Source organism: Falco naumanni, chromosome 12 (genome assembly GCF_017639655.2).
Source record: "Falco naumanni isolate bFalNau1 chromosome 12, bFalNau1.pat, whole genome shotgun sequence".
NCBI classification, from domain to species: domain Eukaryota; kingdom Metazoa; phylum Chordata; class Aves; order Falconiformes; family Falconidae; genus Falco; species Falco naumanni.
The window spans coordinates 17417876-17441370 of record NC_054065.1 but is presented as its reverse complement, the minus strand read 5'-3'; the positions used below and the strand labels follow the sequence as shown (position 1 = coordinate 17441370).

Below are 23495 nucleotides of genomic sequence, written 5' to 3'. Positions count from 1 at the left end.
CACGTACTTAAGAAGGAACACGTGCTTTGTGTTACAGAGCTAAGTGAACTGGCCTTTCTAAATTCAAGATATCTCTCTTCTTCCCCTACCCCCCACCCCTGCTGTTATAACATAAATAATTACCTATGAACCTGACTTAACTAGCACAACTATATATGCTGATGCAGGCATATACACTAGCTCCTGGTTGCAGATGTACCTGAATCTTCATGTGAAAATGAGGAGTATGTCTACCCAATGTAATCTTTACCCCAGGTGCCCCTAATATTTCTTCTTACTTGCTCTGCTCATAAAGGGATAAAGAAGGCATTATCTCCTCATGTCTTTGGCTAATGATCTGGCCAAAAGTAAATACAGACTGCATCACAGGAATGTGAAGGGCTCAGCTCCTGCTGGTATGTTGGTCAGGGACGATCCTCCACTGCAGCTGCCCCACCGCAGCCTTGGCAGCCCAAGGGCAACTCGTGCCAGTGGGGCTCTGCTGATGGAGTACACAGGTGCTTCTCAGGGAGCAGCAAAGCCAGCATCCTGGATTAAAGTTTGGGGCCTCCCGTAAAACACATAACCTCATGGCAGCTCTTCAGTCTTAAAAGTACTATGAAGAAAGTATGCTGTTTTGCCTCGCTACCAGTGTAAAAGGCCCTATGGAAGGACCTATTTTGCTGAGAAATGTGGGTGGTGATTGGATGAGTAGAGCTCTGACCTTCTTTATTCCTTGCATTTTTGTGCATGTGTATTCGTAGTTCTCGGGTTTTTGTTTTGGGTTTTTTTGGGTTTTTTTTTTTCCTGTGTGCAACAATATGCACTTCCAAAAAGGAAAAAAGGCTTCTTACCAGTGAGAGACACCCCTACATGAAAGAAAGCCCCCCATGTGGTGACATACAGCAAATGATTAACAGCAGCCATATACTCTTATCTGGCCATAAGCACATCAGTAGTTCTATATTAGGACTATCAAACCTATTCTTCTGACAGCCTCCCACAAGGCTTCTCTCTTTGCTGCCTGATAATCCATCTCTTTAACTGTTGATGAATAACTGAATGTTATAAATGCATTAGCTAGCATTTAAAATAGATTTCTTGGATCTTTTTGATCTGCTGTGGGCAAGTGCCCTTAAAGGACATTCCTTTGGCCAACATGGTTATGAATATCAACATTTTTTGTTCGGGAAGTTGTGAGGGAAGAGGATGCATGTTTGTACTGCAGTCTTACTGAGCTACGAGTATCCATACAGAATTTTTCCAGAGCAGGAAACCCTGAGCTGGTGTAAATTGATCAAGTCGGTTTATCATGATGTTGCTGACTTTAAAGGAGGCACCTGATCTACAGCAACCGAGTATCTGCATGCATTCAGTCTTCCTCTGCCAGGAACTGGTCAATGAGACCTATGTGAATAAATAAAGAAGAAAATGCTTTCTTATACTGTAACCACATCCAGGGGGCAACTAACCCTATTTCTGCCTTCGTGTTAATGCTTTACATGCACAAAAGTTTAGTCTGTATTGCTATTGAAAACCATGGCTTTCAGATGGAGTCTCTGTATTCATAGTATTGATGGTAAAGTTGGGAATAAAGCATTATGATAGAATTAATCCAAATCTCTGTCAGAATTTGTCATGATAATAATCTTGTGTAAAAGCTTATCTGCTGAAGGAGCATACAGGCTGGCAGTGCTTCCTGCCTGTGGAATTTGTGTTCCTGCAGTGTAGTACTTGGGTTTGATCTAATTTCTGCTGTGGTCAATGAGAATTTCTGACCTATGATTTTCATTTGAGAAGTGGTTAATGCCTGCAATCCCTTGTTCCCATGCTAACTGCGTGTTAGCTGTAAGGAAACAAACTTGAAGATAATCCTAAATTAGACAATTCAAAATAACAAAGGATTATTGTGATCGTGCATCAGTTTAAATGATTTTTTTCTGGTTTTGTTTTTTTAATTTCTAAATGAAGATTTTTTTTAAAAAAAAAAAGTGATAGGCTGATGAAAAGAACTTGTTTTAGAAGATGAGGACTGTAAGACACATTGCATAGAATGAGGGCCGATTCCTCAGGCAGAGTAACTGGTACAATTTCTTTGATGATTTGACCTGTTGTATCTTAATGTCAGCTATATTGACCACATATAAGCATGAATAACTTTTATTTAAATATTTTTTTTTCCTGCATGTTGGATGGGAGGGTGTGTGTGACAGATGTGCAAGATAAAGAAAATTAACATAATGTAAAAGATGACAGGAAATAGTTAATAATTCATCACTTCTGCAAACTGTGGTAACAGGTATTTAGATGCCTGTTTGTTTCTGTTTCAGTGCTTAAAAGATAGTATCAAAATGTACTGTAAACAAGAGATAACGTTCTGAGAGAGAGCTGTGTTAAACTCCTAAGAATTTTTCTTACTACTGAAAGAACATTAAAAATTGTAATATCTTAATACACAATCAGTCCTTCTAGGAAAATGCCAATTAAGAGATAGAAACAGGGCGACTTGTCACATAACCACGTTCCCTCCCTCTCTCTCTCTCTTTTTTTTCTGCCCCTGATTAAAAAGTACTTCCTAGTGCAGTGCAGTTGGAGAATTTGGCAGGCAGTCTGCATTTCAATGGAGCACAACTGTTGCCTTTTCTTCCCTTGGACTCTCTAAACCCAGCTGTAGTGGCTTCCTCCCTCGCTGGCTGTGCTTCTTGTGCATCCAGGACCAGGTGGAGTCTGGGTCTGCAGTTCTTTACATCAAAGATTTAATGCTTTTCTTCCGGAAAAACGTTATGGAATTTTTGCCTCCCAGATTTCAAGTTATTTCTATTTGAGAATTAAGAAATATTTATTGCAGAGACAGTAATAATACCAAGCCCCAAAATACATTGAATTGTAAAGAAAAGAAATAATAGAAAGCCTGGCTGGAAACCAGAACATGGCACATCATAGTAATAGAGAGGGATGTGTGTCATCTTGGCTGCTACCCACTGCAGTGGCTGGTAATGGGGTTAGTCATAGCTGGAACTTCATAATCAGGAATTTTGTGGCAAAGGCACTCTGAAACCAGGTCTGAAGTCTCAAAGGCTGATATTCTTTCATCAAGAAGCAAGGTCTTTTCAGTGGTACTGTCATTATGCCCAGATATAGCAGTCCATTGATACAGGGTTTTCTTTGGAAACCAGTTTTTCATTATTGCATTCTAAGGAAAAGTAAGCAATAAAGTAGGCAAGCATCTGACTGGCACCCCTGACAAAGCAAACCAGGCAATATCATAAAATCATTTGGGTTGGAAGGGACCTCAAGGATCATCTGGTCCAACCCCCAGCCATGGGCAGGGACACCTTCCACTAGACCAGGTTGCTCCAAGCCCCATCCAACCTGGCCTTGAACACTTCCAGGGATGGGGCATCCACAGCTTCTCTGCATAACCCATTCCTGTGCCTCACCACCCTCACAGTAAAGAGTTTATTCCTAATACCTAACCTAAATCTGCCCTCTTCCAGTTTAAAGCCATCACCCCTTGTCCTGTCACCACATGCCCTTGTACAAAGTCCCTCCCCACTTTCCTGCAGGCCCCTTTAGGCACTGGAAGGCTGCAGTAAGGTGTCCCCGGAGCCTTCTCTTCTCCAGGCAGAACCACCCCAACTCTCTCAGCCTGTCTTCAGAGGAGAGGTGCTCCAGCCCTCTGGTCACCTTCATGGTAGCCCTCCTTTGCACTCACATCAAAAGGTCCATGTCCTTTTTATGGGATATGGCTCCAGTTTGTGTCTGCTGCATACGTCAGGTCACTGGTGTTTAAGGGTCTGGAAAACCTGGTAGCTGGTCTGCACAGCACAATAAAAACAATACCAAGTTACTATGGGAGACCAACCCATGACTGTTAATGTGTTGCAAGCTCTGAAACAAGATATCAATTTATAAATAGTAAAGGAAAAGGTTTCAAGCCCAGAAAATAGGTACCTACCACCAGGGAGGAGAGAATAGAGTGATGCATCTTTAAAAATATTGCCTCTAATTCCTCTTTCATCATAAGATTAACCAAGTGGGGGGAATAGTTTTGTCTGATTATGTTTTAACTCTTCCATCTGCATAATTTTCTGAGCAGTGCCCTATACACCTTTTGCCAATTTCACACTGCTGAATCCTGGCCTTCCCATGCCAGCTGCAGGGAGGGACACCCAAGGTGGCACCTGAAGAGATGATCTTTCAGTTGTATGTCTGTCCTCATCAGCTATTTGCACATCTTTTCTGAGAAATGTTAAGACATTGTCCAGTCACAGCTCACTCTCCCTATCAGCGAAGCTAGTTTTCGGAAAAATCTAAGTCTGTGTAATTTAAGTCTCATAGAATCATAGAACCATTTGTGTTGGAAAAGACCTTCAAGATCGAGTCCAACTGTTAACCCAGCACTGCCAAGTTCATCACTAAACCATGTCCCTAAGTGCCACATCTACACTTTTAAATACCTCCAGGGATGGTGACTCAACCACTTCACTGGGCAGCCTGTTCCAGTGCTTGACCACCATTTCAGTGGAGGAATTTTTCCTAATATCCAGCCTAAACTTCCCCTGGTGTAACTTGAGGCTGTTTCCTCTTGTCCTGTTGCTTGGGAGAAGAGATCAAGACTCACCTGTCTACAACCTCCTTTCAGGGAGCTGTAGAGTGATAAGGTCCCCCTGAGCCTTATTTTCCCCAGGCTAAGCAACCCCAGGTCCCTCATCTGCTCCTCATAAGACTTGTGCTCTAGGAGTCTCAGTCTCAGTTCTGTCCTTCTTACCACAGCTGATGGTTACCTTCTTTTTTGCAGAGCTTTTATGTATTCGAAGTTTGTTATTGGTCAGAATTTCTTTACTGGTCACACTGGAGACTTCTGACCACTCTTGCTGATCTCTCCTGGTCTTTCTCTGGCTTTACCTAATTCTGAGCACTGCACTTCAGGGGAGATACGGTTCAGCCTTACAGCTGAGCAGGGTGGCAGATTTCCATGTGGCTTGTAAGATGCACTCTCATGTGGATGCCTGAGTGCAAGGATTATCATGCTGTTACAGAGTAGGAAATGCTGAATTATGCTCACTTTGTGATCCACTCTGTAATCTCCAAATTATTTCTTGAAGGATTTTTGCCTTGCTTCTTGTTTTCCACACTGTATCAGTGCAGTCAGCTATCCTAGTAACTTGCATTTTTCTTTCTGAATTCCCTTTTCCCCCTGCTTCTCCAGGTTTATCAAAACTGTCCCTCCTCTCTAATGCTATCATTCAATATACACCTACAAACTCCTCTGCCACTAGTGGATTGCTACCAAAAACAAAAGGATGCTTCAATGTCTTCTGTGGCTTGTTTACAGCACTAATGAATTTGAGAGATATGACAGTCATTCCTTCCTATATAGAAGGTCTGCAGTTGTGTTCCAGATGAAAATTAATTTGGTTTGGGCTAGATTTGTTGTTGATAGATCCAAACTAACTGCTGTTACTTTCTTTGGTTTGTTCCGCAACAGATAAGTTTAGTAATTTACCATAGAGGTTTTCTAGGGATTTAAGTTGTCCGGAAATTTTGACATCTTTTTGACATCTGCTCTTTTTTTTGTTGTTGTTGTTTTTTGGTTTTTTTGTTACACTGCACACCCCACTGCACCCCCCATGTCTTTTAGAAGTAGCCACTAAGCTTGCCTCTTCCAGTTCTCTGGTACAGCAACCATTCCCAGTTAGCTCTCACAGATAACCATTAGAGGTTCTGAGTTTGCTTTAGGCCAATCTTTAGGTATTCTATGACGAACTTAGAGCGCATTTAACTTAAATATTACTTTTACTGATTCTGTCTTTAATCTACATGTATCTAATAGGATGGATAACCCCTGTCACTGGTGGCACTGTGCTAGCAGCCTACTCACATCTTACTTTTGGCAAACGCTGGTGCAAAGATGGTGTTAAACACTTTGGCCTCCTTGGCATCAGATCAGTTGGCTGATTCATAATTTGAAATCATCATTCATGTTTTTCTTAATTCCAGTGAGACTTTTCTTAAGAAAGTGTTGCTAGGTGCTCGAAAAGCTACTGCAGTAAGGAAGCTGCCTGTGCGGGCAAAACTTGTGAGTGATGCAGATCAGGCTATCAATGACAGACAACTTGCAAGAAAAGGAATAAAACCTGCCTAAAGAGTCTAGCAGAAGTTATGGAAGCTGACTAGAATGCAGATCATAAATATCTCCAGGCAAAAGGGAATGAAATAATTTATTGATTTTGAAAAACATATAACATGTTATGCATGGTAGAAGTCAGATCATTTCACATTTAGCATAGGTTTTCACTGGGACGACAAAACATGAGAGCATTTAATGAGAGTTGTGATGGATTCTTACAAAGAATTATCTAATAGATACTAGAAAACTTCACTGTGATGTGCTGTTTTATTGGCTTATATCCATGGATTTATGATAACTGTATTTAAAGAGTCTTTTTAAATGGAGCATTTTGAGTGAAAGTGAACTGTCAGTTTGAGGAAAGGATGAACGGTGACATGGGGAAAGCTGCCAAGGGGGAGTCTGGGATGGGTCTGTGGGAGAACATGGAAGGAAGGAGGAGAGAGGGTGGTGATTTAAAGAACAGTAAGGAGCTGGCATTTCATCAGCAGACTTCTGTAGGACAAAAAATAGTTAGGAAACAAACTGACAGTGTCAGATAGCAGACAAAACCATAGGAGTCTTCCTTTCATTGAAATGGGGGAGTACTGTGGCAGTTCCTAAAGAGCTTAGGTACAGCCTCAAACTGCTGAAAATTCCACTTCCTTCTCTGTTACTCTGGAAGAGACACATTGGAGACTCCCCAGAATGGCAGAACTAACTCTTCTGAGGGATACTTTCATGGACATCTTCTAAAACATGAAGATTAACATTAACACAGCTTTCATAGGGCAAGAAAGAGAAATTCCAAGAGAAATATAAACCAAAACGCATTTACAAGGCGTGGAACATTTTGGTCAGTCAGAACAGTACTTCATGGTGCTCTTTCTTTTTTCTTTTTCCCCATCTTCCTCCTCTTTGTGGCTGAAGTTTCCACATCACAAGCGTGCTTTATGTTTGAACCTAATAGGAACTAACAATCTGTGTTGTTTATGAACCAAAAATCTCAGCTAGAAAATGGAAGTTATCCCACGTAAGTGCGGGAGGAGAAGTGTGCGAACCTCTGAGCTCGGTACTTTCTAGTTCTGTTTTGATGCTGATACTTTCCAGTAACACTACACACTTTATGCCAGGAGCTGAGCAGCACAACCTCCAGCCTCAGTACTTTCATCTCAATACTTCACAATCTGGCTCTGTTATTTATTAAAGAAATGTAAGAGTTGCAACATAAATTACTTATTCATCTCTTGGGAGATGAATTCCCTCATTTGTTTGCCAGGTTTTACTGGAAAAGAATTGAAACTTGCCTTACAGAATAGATAGTTCAGGCTTGTCTTTCTGTTTTTAATATTTTAGGTTGCTTGGTAGGGTTATTGGGTATTTTCTGGTAAAAATCACTTCTAAAAATCTTCAGTATCTTTAATGTGAACTAGCTGTTCATTTGAATAGAATCTTCTGTTGAAGTTGCATGCACTCAAACTGCAAAAATTGCTATTTCCATCAGAAGGCATCTGTTCACAAGCATCTTTTCTTCCGGATGTTTTTAGAACTACAGGATTTAAACAGAAAAATGAAAACTAAATAAAATATGTAAACAAAAATATTTAGGTACAAAGTAAAAGCAATGTTAATAATGTGAACACTGACTTAATCCAGCTTGTTAGAGAACTCCACTGAAGTCATCTATGTGCCTGTAACTATGGGAATATGCCAGCACCCTGCATTAAGCCAAATCATGAGTATCCAGTCAATGAAGGACTGAAAAAATTCTTTACTGTGTTCAGGGAAAAAAATGGTTTAAGTAGGGCGCTGATTCCTGGTTGTTACCTTGCCTTTGGACACTGCTACAGATTATGAATGTCTTTTCATTTTTCTGACAACCTGATATGTACAAATTTTCTAATGCTTTTCTGGCTCAGATGCGTTATATGACACAGCTCAGAGGGCTTTTAATAAAGCATACATCTGGATAACCAGATGAAGCTCTGTGTAATCAGTGTTTGGAGATTGTAGGTTTTGGAAAGAGCTTTGAAATCCAAGCTGGTTTTGAGGTGAACTGTTGTGATAACAAGAGTGTGTGCTGTGATTTCAGAATCCTGCTGGTTTTACTGAAAACTGGTGTCAGTGGGGACTAGGAAAATCCCACCAGTGATCATTTACTGTGATGAAAACAACTTGTGCTGATGGTGGGAAATGTCTCAAACCAACTGATTTAAATGTCTGTAATGTTAATTGGGAGGGGTCAGGAGGGTCCTGGGTTTAGTTTCACAATGTGTGTGAGTGTTCTGTAGGACTCTTGCAGCAAAACTTCTACCTGTACCTTTGAAAACTCGAGCGCAGTGTTCACATATCACTTGTTTGGTTCTGATGCAAGGCACGTCTGGGGTTCTGCTATACTTGTCTCAGGGTTGGTGACACAATTCAGGGAGAAAACCTGCTGAGCCTGTCAGGCTGGCCGAGATTTTGGGCTGTACTGGCCTAACATGCTCCGCTATTTGAAAAATGTAATTGGAGGTTTTAGCTGCGTTCCCGAAGCCTCACTGTCTGAAGAGAAAAACAGTTCTAAATATTGTTCTTTCCTTTGGCTGTTGCACTTGCCTTGTCTATAGGACATAGCATGTAAAGTCAATAAATCAACAACTCCCATAGCTTGAGCAAATACTTTTGTTGCAACTGCTCCGAAGCAAAGGGTAGATGTAGAGCTCTAATAAACTTGCTGGAGATATTCAGAGGTTTTAGTAGTGTTTTTTTTAAATTAAGGAGTTTTGAAAGACTGTTGGACTAGTTCTTTTGTCATTGGTAAAGAAAGAAGAAAGAACATATATAATAGTGCCTCAGATTCCATGTTACTGAATGGGATTTTTCAGATGTTTTAAATCTGACTGTAGCTATCTATAGCAGTGTAAATGAAGAGTAACTTGGCATCAGTGGCTGCATAGAGGTATTTATGTAGTTCCTAGCTTTCACTTTGTGTAAATGTAAGTGCCTACCCTTGTTAGTAGTGCTGCTGCTTTGTATTAATTTGCTTATGCAAAAATGAACATCTTATTTTAATGTATGTGTTGTGACCAAACTCACTACTAGATTAAATTATCTTGGGTTTATCGTTAATGCTGATTTCCTGGAAGACGTAATGGTCCTTCTGGTTTTAATTCTTATGACTACTGAAACCCAAGGGTTAAGAGTTTGGAGTATGTTAAAGCATTCTCTTACCAAAGCAACTTGCAATGAGATTAAATCTATTTCTCCACAGAAATAGATGACTTTGGATACAATATTTGTAGTTTTCTCAGTTTTCTCCTACTTTTTTTTTTTTCTTTCTCAGTGAAATGGCACACGTTATCATAAATGATATATTACAGTATAATGAAGTGTAACATCCCTTAGTATGCACAGCCAGGGTCATTACTGATAACAGGTGCCTCCCTCAAAGCTTGCAGCACATACATGTGGAAGAAAAACAGAGATGGCTTTGGGGAAAAAGGGGGACGACTATCCAACTCCTTGTCTGTATGTGAATCACTTGTACTGTACCCAATATCTCGTGTTGTCACTACTTAAGAGCCTGTAAATATTTCCAGGAGCAGATCTGCTTAAGAAACAAATGTTAGGCCCTGTGCCAAATGGATATTGGAGTGGTTCCCCAAAATAGTACAAGTTCCAGGGCAAAAGGGAAAAAGGTGAACTTTACCAGTACTTTAAACAGTCAGCTTGCTGTAATCTTGTGGCTGTTGAGAAGGCAGCTCCTGAGCACCCGAGTTGTCTGGGCAGAGGGGTGTGCTGGGTGAGAGGAGGCTGTCCCAGATGTCTTCAAGACCAGGGTTAGGATCCTGCTCCAGGTCACACTCTCATGGAAATTGTGTTTTCAACATTGACTTAGAGGGAGCTCAGGGCGAGTTGGTTACAGTTATCCACTGTGAGTATCTATGACTGCCTTAGGCCAGTTAAGGTTTTAGAGTCCCCAGGATACATCTGAGAGTTATACAGCAGTACCTTTGGGCTGGGATTTCAATTACCGAGAACATCACCTGCTAAAAGCTAGCTTTTCTTGGGGATAAAAGGATTTAGAAGTCCAAAGAATTCAGCAATATTGTGTGATTCTTTCAAAAGATGTAGTGATAAGAAATTTATCTTTTTATGGCAGTTTTCTGTTCCCAGAAAAGGTAATTTCTGGCCAGGGATTTTGCCTTGAGTATCGCAGCACTTGAAGAATTTAGGATATTTTTTCAGTTTTACAATAATTTGTTGCCTTCTTTAGGTGACAAGCATCCACAGGGTTAATGGGTTCAGTGGCTTTGTTAAACATCAGTCATTTAAGAATGACTGCTTTAAAACAAACACTTTTCAAGATCTTCATTAAAGTAGATTAGTCTTGGTGAATAAAAAAAGAAGCCCAAATCTATTTGCCTGGATTAGGGTTAAATCAGCATTTAGTGCTGGGATTAAGAAGAGAGTTTATTGCTTCATTTTCATTCTAACCTGAGTTTTCATTGGGATTATGTTAGAGGGAAATTCACTGCTATACAGAAAGTCAGTATAGGCTTGATTGTCACCCATGTGCCGTGCAAACCCTCTAGAAGTAACCACCAGAGATTGAAAGGCTTAAGAGCTGCATTACCTGTGGCAATCAGGTTTCTAAAACAAATAAATAAATATCTTTTGGTTCTTTTTAAAACTCAAAGTTCTGCAGTGGGCATGTTACACTGTCTCTAAATAAATATTTGTTGAGTGACTGAATGTTAACTACTAGGCATAGGTATCAGCTTCAGTATTGCAAAAATCTTCAATTGTAGCTTCCCGTTTCTCTGGACGTTAATCTGCCACACAGGGCTTTTGCTCTTGTTCATATTGCTCCTCTTCCTCATCTGTGATGGTAACTGTTTCTTGGGAACAGCAGGTAATGAGCGTTAAAAGCATTGCTACAAAATTTGCCTTTTAAATCCACCCAGAGGAACAGTTTCCCTTCCCATCTCCTAAGTGTTACTGTTGTTTTTGCTGGCTTTGTTTTGGTGATCTTGAGCCCAAGTTTCCTTCCCAGAGCTACTGTCAGGGAGCAGGAAGAGCCTGCAGACCTCTTCTGCCTGATGCTAGCACCGACAGCTGCTGCGGGTAATATGGAGGGTGAAGTAAATAGGTTAAAATAGAATAGGAGGTAATAATTAATACTATATCCATATGGTGCCTACCTGTCAGAACCATTGCAAAAGAATTTCTGAAAATTGAGGGCCACATCTGCTTCATACTTCTTTTCCATTAAATTGTACTATTATTGCATTATGTACCAAAAAGCGTACTGTAACAGACTATATGCCTAGGTTAAGCTCACTCCTTTTCAGCAGTTGTTTTTTTTAAAAAAAAAAATAAATAAATGCTGGTGTCTCACATGTGCTCTATGTCTTTAAGCTTCTGAGTGGGTCACCCTGGCTGCTCGGCAGTTGTGTGCACTCTAGATGATGAATCAGAGCTCTGCTTAGCAAATGTATTCAGCCTTTACTCCCTACAGGCCAATTTAACAAAAAAAAAAAAAAGTAACTGTGAAACATAGTATTTCTAAATAATAAGTTATCGAAGGTCAGGATGAAAACTTGAAACAAAAGCCTTCTCCATTTAACAAATTGGATTGCATCTGTTTTCTCCTTGGTTTCTTCGTTGAGATTTCCCAAAATTTCAAAATTATACTTTCCAATATCGTGATGGGAGTGTTTCTGTGTACTTAATCATCATGGGTTTTCTTTCTGAACTGATTCTATTGCAACACATTGCTATGTTAATTAGACTTCCTTTGTCTTACCAGCTTTCCTTGGGATAGGCCTAAGACATCCTCAGTATGTCACTTTGAAAAAGGCTAAAAGATAAGCTGAGTAATTTTAACCCTTTTAATATTTACAGGTACATTCCCAACTTTTTGGCCATTATGTCTTCTTTTCATGGGAGTGTAATGGCTGAAATGTCTGGAATGTGTCTGTAAGTAATCAATGCCTAAAAACGTTGAAGCTTATCTGTGAGCCTTGCTTGAAGGTTTGCACTCAGTATTTGGAAAATCTTAAAGGCATCTTAATGTATTCCTGCAAAATTACATTTTAAACTGGCTGTTCAGTATTGCCTATAGACTGTGTATTGCTTTCTGCCTAGGGTAACAGGGGGAGTGCTGTTTTAAGTTGTTCTTAATATCTATTCTTGTGTAAGACCAATATATGTGTCTTAATGTACGCTCTTGTATGAGAATTCTCTCTCTAGCATGAAACTGTAGCAAGAGGCAAAGGAATCCTGAAGACCCACCCCACAGCTGTGCTAGCCAAGGTGCTATTTCCTACCCTGGCAAGCAGTTGGTGCCTCTATGGAGAAAGGGCACAGCTACTGATTTTGCAGAAAGTACATCTATAGTAAGGTGCAGGAACACACCTGTAGTTATAAAAGAAGGCATGAGCGAGTGTGACTGGTTGCACAAGGAACAGTACTCCACCGCACTCCCACCCCTAGTTCAGGCATCTTTTCATACCTCCATCTCAGTAGTCCCCACTTTCTCCCATGGACCTTTTGTGTTTTATCTAGCTTACAAATATATCTCTTTCCCTGCTAATAAATTAACCTGAAGTTTGATATTTTTCTGTCTCATTTGCTGTCACATGTAATAAATGTGCTGTGGCTGTAGCTTATTCTGGTATGAGTAAGTGAAGAATCCTGTCCCTTTCCTTCAAAGGATCAGCTCTGTTTCAGTAACAGGGCTCTCCTTTCTCCCCTTCCCTTTCCCATGATGTCATTATTTGTTATTACAAGTATCAACCTTTTGCTGTCATCCTTTCTTGCAGTATTGAGGAGCCAGAAAAAGAAAGAAGCCAAACAGGGATCATTAATGAATCTGAAACACTTAGCCCTCTCAACTATTTGTTTTCAATAGCTGCTTTTAATTTTAATAATAATGCCTCCCCTGCAAGGGATTGAGTATCTGTGTTTTCTTCTGACTATGCTGGAGCATTAATGGCTGAACAGTGTTGAAGTTCTGTATGTTTTACCAATACTCTTCAGCCAATACAGGTGCCAGTAGCATGCATACATAACACAGAGTACTAGAACTGATTTCACTTCAGTCATGATAGCTATGCGCATTCAAACTGGTGCAGGTGCTGATTTGGATGGTTGATTACATACATATGCATATCCTGAGAAAAACAACAATGTAGCATAATGACTGGTGCTAAATCAGGGGTGTGTTTCAGAATAAATGGCAGTAATCAGGAGCTTGCCTGCATCTTGTTTGGGTGATGGGGTGTTCCTGCCTGGGAGCACCAGAAGGGTGAGCTGAGTGCTGGGGCCCAGTCACTACGGTCTGCAGATTTCCTAGTTTGTCAGTGTATTTTAAACTTGAGGGGGGGTTGTGAAAATTGCTCATATGCCACCGTTTGATTTTTGTAAGTCTTTTGTTTGTTTTTTTCCCTAGAGCCTAGTCCAAATGCAGTTAACCCAAACACAGTCAACCTAAACCCTTCAAGAACCCACCTGCTATTCCGACAGGTATCAATGACTCTTTCTGAATACCTCACCTGAACTTTGCTTTCTAGGAAACCAAAAACCTTCTAACCTTCTGTTCCTATAGCATCTCTAGAATAATTCACATAGGAACATTGTGGGTCGTCTCCTGTAATTTCCAGAGCAGAGTGGATGACATAACCACCTCTATTTTCTCTGACCACTGAGGGTAAGGAAGCTCCATCTGCTATGCTGATTCTGCTGGAAACCTCTAGCAGGGGGAAAAAAACAGAAGCTAACCTCTGCTAAGGTCAGCTCAGGCAGTTTCCTGGATACTTTTTCCCTTTCTGTGAGCTTTTCTCTGTGTTACACCTACTAAGCTAAGTGTAAAATGTAGCAAGCGCAAGATAAAACGGAAGGAGTAACATGGGAATATGAAAGGGAAAGAGCCCTTCCAATGGTGGTAGTAATTGAGAGGACAAACTGTGCCGGCCGTCAGTTTGAGGGCTTTCTCGGCTTTCCTGGTAGTTGTAATCTCCTGCAGATTAAATAATGCACGTTTGTAGAGTGAATGCATTCACGGTGTGGCTCCTATCGAAGCTTCTGATAGCCCAAGATTAGAGAAAGTCCACCTTAGGGTGGATACTGCTCTTAATAAATATTGACTGACTGTAAAGGAGATCAAAACAGGAATGAGGTGCATTTGAGAATAAAATTATGTGATTCTCTCTACTGTTCTCCAACAAGGAGAAAACTTTCTCTGTCCCTGTAGGTGCCATGGGGTCTCTTACTGTTACAGAATACATCAAGTAGAATGACAGTGCTATTAAAGATATACTTGATCTTTCCTTCCCTGAATATTCCCTGAAAAGAGAGGGAATTAACTGAAGTAAGCTCCAGAAGACAGGCCATTTGTTTTCCTCACGGTCAAGATGGGGAGCTCGGTTGCCACAAATAATAGTATAACCAACTTTAGGAACTGAAGTTGCAAGGGAGCTTGTAAGAATTACTCAGTCTAGCTTGCTTCACCTTCCTGATGAAGCAGCAAGACGGTGGTTTTGCTGGGTATTGACCTGTGCTGATGCTGAAGCCCACCAGTCTGTGTCCACAGAGCAGGAGAGGTGGTGGCTCTTGAGTGGCACTGAGATGTGAATTCTCCAGTTGTCAAAACACTTTCAGGCCCCACTGGTCAAGAGAGCAAGAGATTCAGACTGTTGATTAGCTGAACTATATCCATGTAGGCAGAGCCAACAAGAGCCAACGGGCTAGATGTGAAATACTTGAAAATTTCGGAGTGGTTTAGATTTAGTCAATTTGAATGATTTTCCTGTCTGATTTTTGAAGGCAAGTTGTTTATCCAAGTGAAGTGCTTTAAGATACAGCAAGGAGTATTGACATCAGCAGAGATCAATGAAGGACGAAGAAGTCTATTTAATCTAGGAAATGAGTGACTTGGCTCTTTGATCCTATTGCATTCTCCTATTCCCAGAAGGTTAAATTTAGTCCTGCATACACAAATTCTGTTTGACTAAGTTTACTTAGGTTTTAAATATTTGTGGGTTTCTTTTGTTTAGGTTCTCTTGTATAACGAGAAAAAAACCCACAACTGTTACCACATAATTAGGCTGTTGCTGTGTAAGCATGTATAGCTCTTTTCAGACTTGAAGCAGAATATGCATTTCTTTAAACATTCATATTGTATAAAAGGAAAAAACCCACACCCTCTGACCCATTGTACACAAACCAGCCTATGAAATAGCATAGGGAAATTGCTCAGCTTTGAATAGCAAGAAATAAATCTGGTTTAGCTCATTTTTGCCTGCAGTACTTCTATTTTCCAGGAGTGCTGGAAAGCAGATGCAGTTTAATGTAAAGGTGTGTGTTTTGGTTTGAGATGTAAAAATCTAAGTTAAGCCTTAGAAAACCTGAGTATAAAACAACGTCTGAAAAATTCCTGCAATCCCTTGTTTAGCAAGGTTAGTTGCTTTAGCGTAAATTAAATAAAAATCAAAGTGAGGGTTGGTTGGTTGTTGGTATTTTTATATTGATCTTAACTGCAGCAAACCGTAGCAGGTGCTAGCAAGGATGAGCTTTGGCACTCCTCACCACAGACGTACTTCCCTGTGTGTCACCAGCCGGGAGTTTTAAAAGTGCGTGAGCTGAAATAACGCGGTGTGACACAGAAAATAAAATAGAAAGAGTAGGGCGAGGCGGGAAGGCCCCCTCGGGGAGCCAGAGAAGCGGTGCCCCGAGCTTCGAGCATCCCTCTAATCCCGGCCCCCACCGCCCTCCCGCCCCTCTGTGCGGGACCGGTGCTGGAACCGCGGGGCCGGTGGCCCCGCACACCGGGAGTAGCCCAGTGCGTCCACCCAGCGCTAGCAGCGTCGTTACTAGTTTTTAATTTTGATGTAGTTGTGTAAATGCCCCCCTGCCTCGGGCCGGCCGGGGCGCCGCGGGGCGCAGGCCGGGCCGCTGCCCTGTTCCCCAGGATGGGAGCGATGCCGGGGGCGCGCCGGGGCCCGAGCGGCACCGCGGTGGCTCCGCGGCCGCGGGGCAGGTGCCGCCGCATTCCCCACCCCTAAGACGGCACAGCGATGCGCTAGGAGCCACCGGGGCAAACGCCCCGGGGGGGGGGGGGGAGTTAAACAACTGACACCCCCTCTCTCCCAAAACAACCGGCGGCGGAGGGAAAGGCTTCCCGGTGCCCGCGGGCGGGTGCCCCCACCGCAGCCGGAGCGGTGCCGGTGGGGCCAACGCAGCCGGAGCGGTGCCGGTGGGGCGGGGGCGGCCCCGCTGACCCCCCGCGGCGCCGCCGGGCAGGCCGGTGCCGGGGGCGGGGAGGCCGGGGCGCGGCGGCGGCGCCCTGCCGGCCCCCATTGGCGGTGGCAGCGGGGCCGGGCCGGGCCGGGGCCGGGGCGGAGGGGGCCGGCCCTGCCCCCGCGGCCGGCGGCGGCCCAAGGTTTAAAGTGAGAACTTCTGCGGGTGGCGCCGAGCCGCACAGCCCGCTGCCGCGCCGCTCCTGCCCCGCCGCCTTTCTCCCCCGGGCGGGCCGTACAATCCTCGGCAGTGTCCTGAGACTGTACGCCCGCCTCGGGGGCGACCCGGCCGAACCGGACCCCCGCCCCGTCCCGTCCGTCCGCCCGCGGAGCCCCCGCGTCCTGCGGGCAGGTGCTGAGCCCGCCCCGGCCCGGGAGACGGTGCAGGAGCCGGCCGCCGCCGCGATGACAGCTGACAAGGAGAAGAAAAGGTGAGAGGGCAGCGGGCGAGGCTCCGGGCTGCTTGGGCCGCTTCGTCCTGCTCCTCCGCCGGCTGCCCCCGCGGCCGGGCTGTGCCGTGCCGCCCCTCGTGGGGCCGCGGCCGAGCTCCCCGCGGGCGGCGCTGCTCGCCTCCCACCGCCGCGGCTGCTTTGAGAGGGCTCCGGAGCCTTTGCGGGGCCAGCAGCTGCGGCGGGCGCTCGCTTGCCCGGGGCCGCGGAGCCGCGCCGGGCTCCATGGGGGCAAGCCCGCGCCCTTCTGCTGGGGGAAGCGCGGCGCCGCTCCCGGTTGCCCAGCCGAGCCGAGCCGGGGCGCGCCTGCCCGGGGGAGCTGCCCCCGCCGGGCGGCACCGCAGCGAGCAGTGCCCTGGCGGCCGCCGCGGAGGCGGCACCGGCCCCGGCCCCCGCGTCCCGAGCGGGAGCCGCCAGCCGCAGCGCAGCGGAGCCGCCCGGCCCCGGCGGTGCCCGGCGGGGGCTGCGGCCGGGCAGGTGCACCTGTCGGTGCGGGGCTGCCGCGCTGCGGGGTGGCCGCGGCTCAAGGGAAGGCAGGGCTCAGCGCCAGCTGGGACCTAGTCACTGGGGGATGATTTTCCAGCTGAGGACGGGGGGTTTGCAGGTAGCGCGCTCCGTGGCTGAGACCGCGGGTCTGGCACCGTCCGTCCGTGTGAGCGCTGGCCGGTGCGGCCCCGGGCGGGCAGCGGCTGTCCCGGCGGGCGGGCGGCTCGGGGGGCGCTGCGTCCCGCCGCTTGCTGCCCTCCGAGCATGGTTCAAAGCTGGATGTCCCTACTGCCTTAATGGACCTTCCAAAGGGAATAAACCTAACTGGCTAGTTTTTTTGTAGTTGCTTGAAGGAGCGTGTTTTTCTCTTGGCTCTAGGGATAGAGCGTCAAAATAAAACTCGCAATCCCGAACACAGCCGGTACAGGTGGAGATTAAGGAAAGACTTATCTAGTGGTGGCTCCAAGCCTATAAACAGCTCCTGTGGAGGAGGGAGGGCGCTGACACGGTGAAGGCTGCACAAGTGAAGGAAGGTCCACGAAGTCTCATAAGAGGGTATTTACCCCGTTTGTTTTGCGTGGCAGGCAGTCACAAGGCTGAGCCTGTTATTGGCTCAGGTCGCCGTTTTGGCTATAGATTGCCTTCATAAACCGTGTGATTTACAGGTTAAGAATTTTATCTTGTTATTTGTCACGTGTACCTTCCAGTCAATGATGCACTAAACTTTAAACGCTGGTTTTTGGTTTGTATAGTAGTTCATTTTTTATTGAGTCACCTTATGACGATGTAATAGGGGAAGTATTGTAGTATAAACCATAAGTTTTCCCATGTATCTAGCCTCAGTTTATCAAACGCTAATGTACTGAGGTTAAACGATTGCCTCAAGTGTGTTTTGCTGTAGGTATTGATCTTCTGTGCAGAGTATAAAAGGTGTACGTTTTGTGTCCTTGTGCATTCAACGAGAGTAAAAAGTTACAGTACAGTATGATGTATTTATACAAACATGTTATGGTAGTTTATAGGAATGGGAAGAATGAAATAGCAAACGTATTGAAAATACACCGCATTCATTGTATCACCTCTGTCTAACAAGGCAGTCCTAATTTCTCCCGGTTTAACCGCTTGTTTCCAAACACGATGAGAGACTGAGCGCTGTCTGGTCTCGCAGGACAGCACGCTGAAGCGCTTTGTAGAAATACTCTTCAGGTACAACGTAGAAACTTCACAGGACTAAAGTTTGAACACTAATCCTGACTCTGTCACTGATTTTATGTAAATCTTGTGATATTCCAGTGACACTTTTCTGTCTGTCTCAGAAGTAGGCTAATTGTTATCTGGCTCATGGGATTGTTGTGTAAATTAATGTTTATGAAAGAACTGGGAGAGTATCAGGTGAGGGATTTAAGACAGCTGGCTTGTGCCTCCCTGCCTGCGTGAGTATGTACAGCCCTGCTGGTGATGCACCCTAGATCGCCTATTGAAATAAGGTTGTGTTTTTTCTTTAACTTTCCAATAATGTTATACAATAGATTTATTACCTTGAGTATAACAGTTGTTGCATTATTTGCTTGATCTCTAACCAGATATGCAGCTAGGAACTCTAACCCGACTCGCTAATAGCATTTATAAATCACTTTCAGCAAGAATAGGTGGTGGGGGTAATCTGGTTTACTAGATTTCCAGGCAGCTCTGGAACATATGTTTAGAGGAGCAGTTCTCTGACTGTCAAACAGATGCTCTATGGGAAGATAATCTTTGATTCTTTTAATGGTCCATTTAAGTTGGAGAGCATCCTCAGGTTCTTCTTTGAAGCTCTGTCTGCCAATAGAAAAGAGCAGTTGCTTTCTTTGGAACAAAATGTTATAGCACTTTCAATAGGTTGCTTTCCCACATTTAAAGTTAGTCCAAGATACGATATTAGTCTCAGCTCAGTTATTTTAACTCAACTGAAAAAAAACCCAATACATTATCTATGCAGTCTGAAATACAAAATCTGATGTTTCTTAGAATACCAGTAATTAGAAACTGGGGAAAGGAGGAGTAAAAGGGTAAAACACATTTTAGAAAAATCATAAAAGCTAGGGGAAAAAAATACCTGTGATCACTGTGCAGTACAAATAGTAGATATGTCCCGGATTAATTAGGGCAGTCTTGCAGAATATCTTGGTGTGTTTTTTGATTATTTAGTCTTCATGTATTTCTGAATTATTCGAGGGACATAGTTGTTTGTTAGGAATGGATGGTGTGTTAAATGGACTGCTCTGGATGGACAAGGTATGCTTGAGAAAAGTTTGAAACCAGGTTCAGGGCAAATCAGGTACCACTGAGCAGGATGCATCAATTGGCTTCACCTTTTCAACTGTGTTCTTTGGGGATTTGTTTTCCAGTTGTATGAAAAATAAACCCATTCTGCAGCCCAGGGAGATTCAGTGCTAGCAATCCTCATATAATTATACAGTACTGTTTTGTCACCCTCATGATGTAATGTTATATAAATCTGTTTAACTTCTTCTGGTCCAGATAGTAAACAAACTGGATTCCTCCCAATTGTTCACTAGGTAACTGACTGTTCTCAATGGCTCTTTCACTTTGGCCTTTACTGGATATTGAGCCCCTCTAACAAGACACTTTGTGACTCAAATTTTGCTGACCTGTACTTCAGGAGAGCGATTCTGCCAAGCTGAGGTCACTTTTGGCCTCTCCTGCGCAGGATGAGGAAACGGTCCTGACGGCACCGTTCTCCAGAGCTCAGGTAGTCGCTGGCTCCTGGTGGGTGTAATTTGGAGGCTGGGAAATGTGGGTGTTAAACTGCAGGTTTCAGGAAACGTATGGTCTCAGTTTTGTTCTACCCAGTATGCTTTCTGTTTTAATGTATGTCAGTATTGCCAGGTACGCTACCTCTGGACTGTTCCTCTGTGACGGTGGTGAATTAGATGATCTTGTCTAGCCGCTTGCCAATGCAGGTTGTTCCTTATATTCTTGTAAACCTCACTTTGTGTACTTCAGCTGATGAAGCTTTGAACGCTTTCCTGTGCAGACTGTTGGTAGATTACTTGCCTATGTAAAACAAATGAACATTTTTGTTATTGCTCAACATCTCCCCACACATAGCCCGGGTATTTAATTTACTCCTGCTTGTGTCTGTTAATATCTGCCCTTACAATTTTTCTTATTTGGAATTATCAAAGGAAACTTAATCTCCTGAATTCATGACAAACAACCTGTTGAAACTGGCCGTGTAGCACATATTTATGGTATATTAACATAAAGCAGCTTGGACTTACGTTTCAGCACCAAAAATGCAGGCACTTCATAGCTTGCAGGTCTTCTAGAGTTGACTCTGGCCACTTGTACTCATTGTACTGTGGTTTTGCCCCTTCTGGTTTCTGCATTCGCTGCCCTTTCTATATTTCTGTGGATGTGGAAAGGGCTTTTCTACCAGAGGGTGGCCCAAGGGCACATGAATGAGGAACGATGAGGCTGCCTGTGTGCCTCCCTGTCTCCCTTTGCCTGCAACAGTGCGAAGCAGAAGTGGGTTGAGCTCTGGCTTGGCGTCCTTGTCTATGGGAAAGCTTGACTTCTGCTGCGCAACTGCTGTGGCTTCACCTCTATAGAGCCAAAGCATTTGAGCTTAATGAGGGCTGAGTGGCTTTCACTGTGGGAGCAGGGTGCAATGCAGGTGCTTCCTGGGGTGTACTGTCCTCCCGAGGTTACCAGGGCTTCTAAGGATTTGTGCTTTGCAGGAGTGCTGCAAGGGCTGGCTCTGCTGTGTTTAGCACTTAACCCAAGAGCAAGTTAAAAATCTAATACCCCTTAGTATGCAGCTCCTTTCTGCGTCATCTCTTTTTCACTTTGTCTTCTGATACCCATCATCTTCTGTCATGTATATCTTGTGTGGGTCATTGGGAATATCTTGCATACAGGAGGTGCTCTGATAATAGGAGTTTTGAGGTTATGCTGCTAATTTAGGTCACCCATCATGAGTATCAAAAATTAGTATCTCTGCCTTTCTGTAGTGTCTTTTTATTATGGTGCATTCACAAGCATTAAGTATTTTTGTTTTCAGGTTCCATTTAGGAGCTGCTGTTAGGTATGGTGGGGGCAGAACTTGTCAACTATGGAACTTTTTGCTGTTGTTTTCAAATGGATAACCTTTTTAAAACTGAGAGGATAAACATTAGAGTAAGGAAATGAGCAATATAAAGACAGGTTGTATTTTAAAACAATTTTGGATATCTGGAATGGTTTTATTCCTCTAAAGCTATTTGTGAAATGCTGTTCTGTTAATTACTCCAATAGTCATAGTCTTATGTATATCTTAGTAGTTATAAATACTTTTACTTCTAGTAGCTGGCACAAGGTTGACAGGGCCCTTCTCTTAAATTAAGAGAAAATGCCGGTACGGTTATTATGCAGCTGGCATTTTTTTTCTCATTTATCATTCTTGTGTTCATTTTCTTAAAAGGCAATACAATAAAGTAGTTATCTGCTAAGGATAAATCTTGACTGCTTATATAAGAAAAAATAACTGCTTTCTTAGATTTACAAGGCTACTTTTCATGGAGGGTCTTTCTGAAGTACATAAAATGGGAAACTGTATTTTACTGTGCATTTGGAGAGTAGATTAATGAAGTACATTAGGCCAATTGGCTGATAAATAGCTAATGTTCCAAAGTAACTCTCATTTAATTGTGCTTTTTACTTCTTGAGCTCAGATCTAATTAGGATTTTGGTTTTTTCCTCTGTGACTTTATTTATGTCTAGAAAATGTAGTTGAAACAAAATCTACCATAATAAATTCAATTAAATGGATGTATTTAGGTCTTTAAACAGTTAGACTTGTAATTTAATTTATTTGACTGTTATTACAAAGAGTTTGGAGTTGAGTAGCATATCCATTCTGCTTCCCTGTCCATTGCATTACATGACGCAGCAAATATTCACTGTTCCATTCTATAGAAACTCATGAAATGTTTTGCCAGACAAGAAGCAAAGTCGTTTTAGTTGAATTTTTATGTTTGATCTTCAGTCAAAGAGGTGCTCTAGTCTTGACCCTTCCTCTGTGTGCGAATATGTGGAATCAGCAGCTTTCTTGGATTAGGGGAATGTTTAGGGTGTTGCCTCCAAAAAGATTGTCTGAAAAAATTCAGAAACTTTAGAAATGTTTTATGTTAGCCTGTGGGTGTGCGATTAATACTGGCTTATTGCAGCTTTATGAACAAGTTTTGTGCATCTGGGCAGGAGGAAAAAATACTTCCTTATTTTGATTCTGCTCTCAAGTGGGACAAAACCAGGATACTACAGTTCCGTAACGTTTTTCATTCCTAATGCAAATATGTCAAACCACCCCCAAGTTACAAATACTTCTTCCTTCTGCTGTGTATGTATTCATATAGTGCTCTGCTTTCAAACAAACATTAAGTAGCATACATTTTAATCTCAAGTATTTGTGCAGTATCTGTAGAACCAAACTGACTGTTTTCCAAAAAGGTCTCAACAACTTATGGGTGTTTCCAACAAGATACAGGAGAAGTATCCCTAATGCGTCCCTAAAAATGTGTCTTGCCTGTGCCTGGCTATGGCTCCAGCCCCTACTTCTTGAGGTCTGTCCCTAAATCCCAGCTGTGACCTACATGAATGAAAACCCCAGGCCAGAATGCGGACCGGCTGTAAAGCAGGATTGTGATGGAGAGAACAGCCGGGCTCTGGCCATTTATGGGATTTGGCTGGGATTTGTTTGTTTGGTATTTTACTATATCATCCATAAACTCAAGAGTTATTGCCCCACCGTGATCTTAAGATAACTTACAGCAAGTAATACGTCTCCCCAGCTATTTTTTCCAAACTCGGCATAGTGGTGATTAAGTCACCATCGCTCTATAAACACAGTGCTCATTTTATGGTGTACCAACATGAAGGTAAAGTTAAAAGAACGATGATTCCCCCATGGGTATCTGCTTCAGTCCTTCAGACCTACAGAAAGAAGGATGCATTTATGAAATAGCATCATCTGCTATTTCTTACCGATCAGGGCTGGTGTCAAAACTACCTTAAATTTCTTTGAATTGGAGGGAAAAAAAAAAAAGAAAGAAAGAGAGATGAGTTTCTGCTGGGTCCCGTCATGCTGGTGTGGCTGTTAGCTCTTTCCTGCTGCAGGGAGGGTTGCGCTGATGACCAATATATCCC

At 43.3% G+C, this 23495-nt stretch overlaps 1 protein-coding gene across 2 annotated transcripts in view; it reads left to right on the top strand.

The window, feature by feature from the left end:
- EPAS1 (endothelial PAS domain protein 1) overlaps positions 1-23495 on the top strand; it is a 115685-nt gene that overhangs the window by 20422 nt on the left and 71768 nt on the right. Inside the window, exon 1 of one of the 2 annotated variants that reach the window (XM_040611937.1) lies at positions 16459-16805. The exons of the other annotated variant lie outside the window; for it this stretch is intronic. Coding sequence (XP_040467871.1) covers positions 16780-16805 — 26 coding nt within the window. The 5' untranslated portion in view covers positions 16459-16779. Of the gene's footprint in view, positions 1-16458; positions 16806-23495 lie in introns of those variants that run through there. 2 annotated transcript variants of the gene reach the window in all.